The following is a 9,641-nucleotide window of genomic DNA, read 5'->3' on the forward strand; positions in this document are numbered from 1 at the left end:
TGATCCATCTTTAGGCATCTTCTTTAATATTCAGTATGTGAATCTTTAGTCAGGTATACATATTGCACATACTACCACTCAGTGTGTGCCTCACTTCTTTACTCTCTTCATAGTGTCTTTTGTTGAAGTTTTTACTTAGTAGTAGTGTCTTTGGATAAATGGAGATGTTGACTTTAATGTAGCCCATTTTATCAATCTTTTCCTTTATGGTTAGTGCCATTTTTTGCCTCTTGAAAGGTTTTTCCTTACTCTAAGGTCATAAAGATATTCTCCTCAATTATCTCCTGGAGTGTTAGTATTTGCTTTTCACACTTGTATATAAAATCTACTTGGAATTGGGATGCCTGAGTGGCTCAGCGGTTGGGGGTCTGCCTTTGGCTCAGGGAGTGATCCTGGATTTCCGGGATCGAGTCCCACATCAGGCTCCCTACATGGAGCCTGTTTTTCCCTCTACCTGTGTCTCTGCCTGTCTCTCTATGTCTCTCATGAATAAATAAATAAATATTTAAAAAATAAAATCTACTCGGAATTTATTTTTTGTATATGTATGAGGTAAAGGATAACTTCCATTTTAAAAAATATTGATATCCAATTACCCCAATACATTTTACTTCTGCTGCTCTATAGAGCTATCTTTTAAATAAATCAAGTCTATATATGCATAGGTCTGTTTATGTGATTCCCATTCTAATTCATTGCTCTAACATATCCTTAAGTCACTGTTTTAATTACACATTATTGTTGTAATCTGTAGTCAATATTCATTGGGATTTACCCATGCATTTGCCTTTTCTATTGCTTTCTCTTCCTTCCTACATCCCATACTTTCATCTGAATTTGTTTTCCTGCTACGTGATGGCTATTTATCAGTACAGGTTCTCAGGTGAGGAATTTTCTCAGTTTCTGTTTTTTTGAAAAATATTTACTTTTCACTCTTGAAGAATACTTTTGTTGGATTTAAAATTCTAGGTTAGGGATCCCTGGGTGGCTTAGAGGTTTAGCGCCTGCCTTTGGCCCAGGGCGTGATCCGCTTTTTTTTTTTTTTTAAGATTTTGTTTATTTATTCATGAGAGACACAGAGAGAGGCAGAGACACAGGCAGAGGGAGGGAGCCCAACTCGGGACCCAATCCCAGGACCCTGGGGTCACGCCCTGGGCCAAAGGCAGACGCTCAACCAGGGAGCCCCCCAGGCGTCCCTGTCTTCAAACTTTTGTATCACCAGACAAATGTTACACACAAATTTGCCAGGCACTTCATGGCAGATAACACCCAGTGAGGAAGGTCATCTGATTTGTCTTGCAGTATAACTATTCCATGTTTGCTTGTATTGGTCATGTTGTACATTACGGATTGAGGAACTACTTGCTTTGGATTTATGACTTCTTCTAGGGATGTTTTTTTTTTTTCATTTTTAATGGCATCTATTTTAGCAATCACAACATTCTTACAAAAGCATAATTTTAATAGGCTTATCTGCTCAGATATTTTATAGCAGCTCTCACATAGACAGATTTATGAATCATCTTTAGTGTACAAGGAGCCTATAGAATTAAGAAATATCATCATATAGAGAAATGTAGTGAAGTTGAAGCTTGGAAGAGATCACATGTAAAGAATCTGGTTGCTGCCTTAAATCAACCATAAATAAGCCATCTACTGCAATAATCACCCCCAAGACAAATAACAACAGAAGACAGTCACACATGACAAAGTGGTTCCCAGAGGAGTTCTTCTCTAATAGAGACAGTAAATGGGTGCCAGCTCATTCCTCAGGAAAGGATTCGTACTAAATACCCAGAAACAGCTGTCAGCCAAAGGCATTATTTGCTTTAATCACATCTCTGTGTCTTCAGAATTGGAAGAAGAATGTGAGGCTGTACTGTGAGCTCGTTCTTTTGCCACATGTGACTCGAGCTCTGGTTCTGCCAGTGTTTCTTCTTTGGAATCAGGAATTTCATCCAGTGGATCAGCCATGGAGGAAACAACAGGGATTTTCTTAACCTGGAAATAATCATAGGCCTTCTTTCCACAGACCAAGAGTGTGACATTCTTCCCACTGCTCTGGATTCTGTCTACCACCTTCTCATAGGGTTCATCCACCACCTTCGCTCCATTCACTTCAATGATGATATCTTCATCCTCCAACCCTGCCAATTCAGCAGGGTTGCCCTTCTGTACCTCTTTGATGAAGCAGCCTGGCTGACCCTGAATCGCGTTTAAGTGGAAGCCATAGCCATTTTCGCCTTTAATCAGCCTGCAGAGCTTAGGCTTATGATTTCCTACTTCCTCTGTAGTATCTGAACTTGAAACCTCTGGAGGAGCAAGAGTAGGAGCTGGAGCCTCCTTGACAGAACCATTAGGCAGTTCTTGACTTTGATAGTAGAGAAATGAAGAAAAATGAGCCAGTCTGTACATGTTGTCCGTCTCTTTGTCTACCACCAGCAGCGAAGTCTGATCTCCGCCCTTTCTAATCATTTCCACCACACTGTCATGATCCAGGGATTCCACAGACTCGCCATTGACAGCGACCAGCAGATCATTGTTCTTCAAGCCAGCCTCCTCTGCTGGACTTCCGGAATCTATGTCCTTGATGACTTGACCTTTCTGTTCTGGACCTGCCCTCAGATAGAAACCATATCCATTGCCTCCCTTCTTCATCTCTACGACCCGAGGCTGGCGGGGTAGCAGTTTCAGACTGGCTGTTTCTCTCTTGAATTCTATCTTCTGCTCAGTATGGAGCTTGTCAGTCTCCTTGACCACCAACAGGAACATGACATGGCTTCCAGAGTTCACCTTTGCAACCACTTCCTCATGGCTGGCATCTTCTACATTCTCTCCATTCACTTCAATCAAGTGATCACCTGCCAGGACACCAGCTTTCATAGTCACACTTTGAGCCATAGTAGCTGTTCCCTTCCTTCACCAGGTAGCAGTTCCTTATTGGGCTGCTTGCATAGAGCCTGCTTCTCCCTCTGCCTGTGTCCCTGCTTCTCTCCCTCTCTCTGTGTCTCTCATGAATAAATAAATAAGATCTTAAAATAAAATAAAATAAATAAAATTCTAGGTTAGTGATACTATTCTCAGACCCATAAATATATTATTTCATTGTATCATTTTTATTTACTTTTTGTCTATTGAGAAGATGGCTCTCTGTGCAACTGTTGTCCTTTGATGACTGTCCTATTTCTCTTGCCTTTGTAAAGGCAGCTGGGATTCATTGGGTTTGCTATGATATACCTATGTATGAAATGTTTTAATCCTGCTTACAATTTTTAAGGATTCTTAAATCTCTAGTTCAATATTTTTCATCAACACCTATCTCTTTAAAAAAAAACACACAAAAAACCTATCTCTTCAAATATTTTTTTCTGTTCACATTGTCTCTTTCTTCTATGTCTGATATTTCAAATACTTACATATTAGAATTCCCACTGCATCTTCTAAATCTTATATCCATTTCTCAGTATTTTTCTTCTATGGCTCTCTGCTTTCTTCCAGATATTTTCTTTTTTCTTATTTTGTAGCTACTAATTCTGTCTTTAGCTGGGTCAAATTTCTTATAATACCTAAGCAGTGATTTCTTAATCTTGATAAATTGATTTCGATTGCAGAATTTCCATTTAGTTTTTTCTTTATAACTTTCAGTTCTAATTCTCAATCTTGTCTACTATTTCTTTGAACATAGAATGCACAGTTATTTTACAGTTTGTGTTTTATATCTCCGTATATAAAGAGACCTCCTAGATCCGTTTCTTGCTTTTGTTTCTGCAGATTTCCTTGAATGTGCTATTTTCTCCTAATGTAACTGGATTTTCATGATGTACCAGAAATTGATTGTGCAAAACTGCGTAAAGAAATACTTTGAGGCTTATGGTGGTGTTATCCTCCTCCAGAGAGAGGATCTACATTTGCTCTCACCAGGGGCCTGGGCAGTATTGGGATTTACTCAGTCCAATTTTAAGGATTTCGTGGCCTAAAGCTGTATCTTAGCCACTCTGGAGGACTTTTGCTTTTTGTTCATTCTTAAGGTGTGGCCACACAAAAGCAAGGAGAATCACCAGAATGCCACTCCTTTGACAGGTTCGACCTCAATCATTGATCTCTGCTACTGCTAGTTTGCTAAAAGCCTAGCTTAGCCTCACAACTGCCCCATTTAGAGTCAGAAATGTTCATGGGAAAAAAATGGACTCAAATCTCAGACTCATCTTCCCAGGTTCCTATGTTTTCTCATATTCTGTTCCAATAATTCTTTACTATCTTGGTAGATTTCCCCTTCCTGAAGTATACAGTTTGTCTAGTTTGCTCATTTCCTTTATGTTGGAAGGTTAATTGGAATCCCCCCGCTTGGAGCAGAGTCATTTTTTTAAAACATGTACTTATGGCCTCATCTTTTTAAGAAAAAGAAATACATTGGAAGGTAAAATTATCAGCACTTCATAACTTATCTCAAAGCCAGGGAAGTGTTGTGGATAACACTTCAGGGGAAAGTATAAAATATGAAGTTTTAAAAAATTCTGATCTGATTATATTTTCACTGTATTCTTTGTTTTATTAAGGATATTAACAAAATATAACTAGAAACTCTACAAGGGAAGTCACTGCTAGATGAGTGAATAAGACTTTGGAAAGTGTGCTTTCACCTAACGTGCCTTTAGGATCCTAAACGTAGCCAGAATTTTAAATGCATGATTTGGTTCATAGTGAAAGGAAACATAGAAAGTATCATGATTGTGTTTTTCTGACTATGAATTCTAAGGCTTTATTTGTTGTGGGTTAGACATAATAGAAGAGAAGCAGACAGATTTCTTTTTTTTTAAGAACTAGAGCAAAGCAGGAAAATGATAGTAATCTAATGATGTTCAATATGTGATTTAAAATTGAGATGAGCTATACTTGCATTTGAATAGTAAAATGGTTTTAACTTTTCTGTCTGGCAATAGGCCAGAATTGCACAGTGAAAACAGAATTGTAAACTATTTTAGAATTTGCTAACTAAATTCTTTATTGTTTCACATTAGCCCTGTAGTCAGCTTACTCTCTATCTTGTGATAGGATTTAATTAGATCAAGGCACAGGTTATGATGACTATACTCATTTCCTTTTTGCTTTTAGAATAAAAACCAGCATAGAAAGAACTATATTTATAGGTGAAAAGATAGAAAGCCATGGGCTGGTAATCTTTCATACTTCATCTGGGAGCATTTGTTAGATTCTTTAAATATTCTACACTGATGGGACTAAAGTGAAGGAGGCAATGGGAAGGAGTAATACAGAGCTGGCAGGAAGTGTGGCAGGTTTTACACAAGGGAGGGTAAGGTATTGTTGTGGTCTAAGAACAACCAATTTCACACTGCCAGGCTCCATCCAAAATTAGGTACCCAAGTCCTTGGCTGCTGTCAATCTGGCAGACTAGACACTTGAAGGGTCCTCAGAGGGGGAAAAAATTAGATCTGCATAAAACATATTTTAATTGGATTTCAGGACTTGCAGGAAATAAAGGAAAACCTGCCACCTAGAAACAAAAACACAAAAATATATGCTGAAAAAGGTATCATTAAACAAACTCAAAAGTTAATTTTGCCTTAAATATACATGCCTATATGAGTGCTACATCTGGGAAACTGTCTTTGGCCATAGGCAAAATGGGACAAATAAATCAAAGACTCCAGAATTAATCCAAGAACTTTCTAAGGGGGATAGAATTGCCCAAGGTCAGTAGTACTTTCCTGCTTCTAATAGAAACAAACATAATTCTTCTCCAAAGGTAAGCATCCTCAATTTTTCATGGGTAAAAAGAAGCCAAAGAGATCAGAATCAAAGATCACTAAGCATATAAGAAAATTAACCACTGAGTGGATTTTACTGGAATTTCCATAAGCAACTTATGATATTGGAGTCATCAAATAATACCTACTAAAATAACTGAGTAGATATCTTTAAATTTAAAAAACTGAATTATGACTACATTTAGCAAGACTTTCATGTGGTGGCTTGTGCACCCCATTATATTCTTTCAACCCTACCTCTTCTTTAGGCACTGAAGAAGCTTTGGGACTTCTCTGCCATCACAGTGTGAAAGTGCACTTGGCACTCACTATCTGGGGGAAATTCATGCCATCTTATGATGGTTACCCTCCTTGACCATTGGAAATAATTTAAATGCAGTCAAATTCATTAATCTTTTTGTCATAGTTTTTTCCACATCTTATTTCTTAAAAATGTTCCATATCGAAAATTTGTCATGATCTCTTTTCTCTCTCTCTCTCTCTCTCTTTTTTTTTTTACATTTCATTTACTCATTTGAGAGACAGAGAGAGAGCAAGTGTGAGCAGGAGGGAGGGGCAGAGAGAGTGGGAGAGGGAGAAGTAGACACTCTGCTGAGTAGGGACCCCGAGGCTGGGCTTGATCCCAGGACCCTGAGTTCATGACCCAAGCCAAATGCAGATACTTACTTGACTAAACCACCCAGGTGCCCTCATAATGATCTCTTCTTATACTATCTTTTAAATTTTAAAGGTTTGTCTTCTACATTTCAGCCTAATTTACTGGAATTATCATTTCATGAGGAGGTATAATTGAAAGATTCAATTTTGTTTTTCTTTAAGTAGGGATGACAAATTGTCCTAGTTCTTAGCAGGAGTCTTAATCTAAGTTCTTCATTCTGTTCAATGGATAGATGTATCCGTCTCTGTTCTAATACTATAGTTTGTTAATTAATTTAGGTTTACAATAGATCTTGATACAGGAATATTTCTTCTCTCATTCTTATTGTTCACTTTCTTTAATGACTTTGCTACTCTTAGAGTTTTGCTCTTCTATATAAATTCTAGAATTATTTGTCAAATTATTGAAAAAACTACTTAGCATTTTTTAACTGAATTTAAAATTTTGTTGGAGATAACTTATATCCTTATGATTTTGAGTCTTCCTACCCTTGAATATAAGATATATTTTTAAATCTAAAACTCTCTCCACACTCAAAAGATAACACTCAAAAGAACTCATCTTGGGTATCTTTTGTTAGATTTATATCTATCTTTGTACCTTTTATTTTCTGATTCAACTATAAATGGTACCTTTCATAGATTATTTTTAATAATAATATTTTATAAAAATATTAATGCAATTTTCTTTGCACACTGATCTTGTATTTAGCTGCCTTGCTATCGTTTCTCACTATTCTTATATTTTAATCTACCTATTCTTTGTTTTCTAGGTAGACTATTATGCCATATGCAAATAATGAAAATATTTTTTTTCTTTCAGACACTTAGGACACTGTCCTTGGCTACATGACAGTTTAGCTATTGGGATGCTATTGAACATGATTGTAGCAGACATTTAAAATATGGATGCACAATTGGACTGGTCCTCTGAACTCCTATCTTTAGCCTCAAGAAGACCATGGCTTGAATAACCATTGTTCCAAGGAAGATGAAAGACATGAGTTGCAGATCTGGATTCATCCCACAGCTTGGAGCAAGCTTAGCCAAGCCCAGACTATATCAGCCAAACCTCAGTAAAGTGAGAAATAAACGTTTATTGTGGCATATCACTGAAATTATGTGGTTGTTGTGGCAATAGCAGACTGATACAACATTGAACCTCTAATCATGGGAGAGTGCTCCCTTGTCAATAAATGTTCCTGACCAACCTTACAATCTGCTGCCATTTATATTCTGCTCCTTGTAGTCCTATACCCTTAAAGACCACCCTCATACATAGTCTCCTGGTTCTTGTTTTATATTTGCCAAGTTTAGCAATTTTTTGATGTGTAAGCTATCTTCTCCCAAAGCAAAGCAGAGGACCACACTTGTGCTCTGCAGAGACTTGACACTATTGTTTGGCCTGTAGACAATACATGATGAAAGGTAGATTGAGGAAGAATCATCTTGCAAGACAACTGCCTCAGGTAAGGCCTTTAGAGGAAAAGGGAGGCTTCTGTCCTCTTGAGAGGGGGAAGAAACCTCTTTCAATCAGTGGATTTAGTGAACCCTAGGTGTTGAGATTCTCAGGCTCATCCACTCTGATGTCCCCATCATAGGTCTCTGAGTCCCACTCTTTCTGTTCCTCAATTTGACAGAGAAGAACTGTCAAATCTGTGCATTAAGTCTCCTTTGTAGTTTTGCCACCCTTATCATTAAGGTATAAATTGAAGCTCACAAAGTATCTGATATAAGTGCTTACTATGAATCAAAGTCTGATTAACTTTCTTGCTTTCACTTAATCCTTTCCATATGTCTGCAGCCTGGATTACTATTATCCTTATTTTTCAAATAAGAAAAATAAGGTTTACAGAAATGAAGTAACTTATATAACAATTTGAATAATCAGGTCTGTTTAGCTTCAAAGTCTACGCAATGATGTGGTATGCCAATGAAAATGAATGGAGTACAGAAATAGTTTCTTATTTTACAGAGATTATTAAAAACCAAAAATAATTTAAATAGGTTTTTTTAATCTAAAGATGTTTTGAGAAAAAATACCACCATTAGATGCTGATAAAGTTAAAATGAGACATGAGAGGCATAACAAATTGAAAGGGATAGTCATACACATAGTGGGAAAGAAATAAAGATTACTGAACAGCTCTTAAATTCCAGACACTACTCTAGGTGCTTTCATATGCATCTGCTTATTTAATCTTACCAATATTCTATTGTTTTAGGCATTTCCCAGAGTTAGTAAGTGAGAGAGTCATAATTTGGGCTCAGCTCTGACTTTAGTGCCTAGATTCTATTAGACCTATATTATTCAAAACGTGGAGCATAGACCCACAGCATCAGCATCACCTGACAGATTGGTACAGATGCAGGGTTTCAGGCCCAAGCCAGACATTCTCAATCAGAATCTGCATTTTAACAAGCTCCTTAGGTGAGTCTTATGCACATTAAAGTTTGAGAAACACGACATCATTGCATATAATCTTCTCAGCATGTGTACTGGTAGGATTTGGAAAAGTTTAACATTGGACCCTCAGGAAATTGGTCTTAAAAGAAGCTTGATAAATAGCTGAAATCTCTCAGTGATCTTAAAACATGATCCAAATGGAGCTTAGTTTTATGGAAATTTTAGCTAAGTTTGTGTCTAGCTCTCCTTCATCTATACTAGAAAGTCTCAAGATATTTGAATGAGTTATAAGTGAAGGATATTTATAAAGGAGCCTCTGCGTGCTGAACATAGTTCTAGGCAAAACTAAAAAGTCAGACATGTTTCATATCTTTAAAGAGCGTTGAATATAAATGGGAAAGTGAGGTGCCTGGGTGGCTCAGTTGGTTGAGCGACCAATCCTGAGATTTCAGTTCAGGTCCTGATCTCAGGATCATGAGTTCAAACCCCATACCAGGCTCCATGCTGGGTGTGGAGCCTACTTTAAAAAAAGAAATCTATCTATCTGTCTATGAAAGAAAACCCAGATGAAACCAAAGGAAAAGAGCAAGGAAAAATAATTTTTAAAAAGCACATAAAAATGGTTCTAGAATAGAAGCAGGCAGATGACAGAGGTATGTGTTTTATGGGAGTTGCTAGAGGTGCCTGTGACCAGAGCCACATGAGTGTAGATCATAAAGCTTTCTGCAAAGGTGATTCTAGTCTGTGTTTTGAGGGAAGGAGAACTGTGGTTCATAGGGCAAGCAAGTGCT

At 37.4% G+C, this 9,641-nt stretch overlaps 1 protein-coding gene across 1 annotated transcript; it reads right to left on the reverse strand.

Moving 5' to 3' along the window:
- Positions 1–1,816: 1,816 nt before the first annotated feature.
- LOC129509281 (putative PDZ domain-containing protein PDZK1P1) lies at positions 1,817–2,883 on the reverse strand. Its single transcript, XM_055324714.1, has one exon. The coding sequence runs from the start codon at positions 2,881–2,883 to the stop codon at positions 1,834–1,836; it is 1,050 nt and encodes a 349-aa protein (XP_055180689.1). The 3' UTR covers positions 1,817–1,833.
- Positions 2,884–9,641: the final 6,758 nt, after the last annotated feature.

The sequence above is a fragment of the Nyctereutes procyonoides genome, unplaced genomic scaffold (assembly GCF_905146905.1).
Source record: "Nyctereutes procyonoides isolate TBG_1078 unplaced genomic scaffold, NYPRO_anot_genome, whole genome shotgun sequence".
NCBI lineage: Eukaryota > Metazoa > Chordata > Mammalia > Carnivora > Canidae > Nyctereutes > Nyctereutes procyonoides.

Bases quoted from the DNA above. Each gene is read 5' to 3' on its own strand.
- LOC129509281 (XM_055324714.1), bottom strand. From the start codon at position 2,883: ATGAAAGCTGGTGTCCTGGCAGGTGATCACTTGATTGAAGTGAATGGA.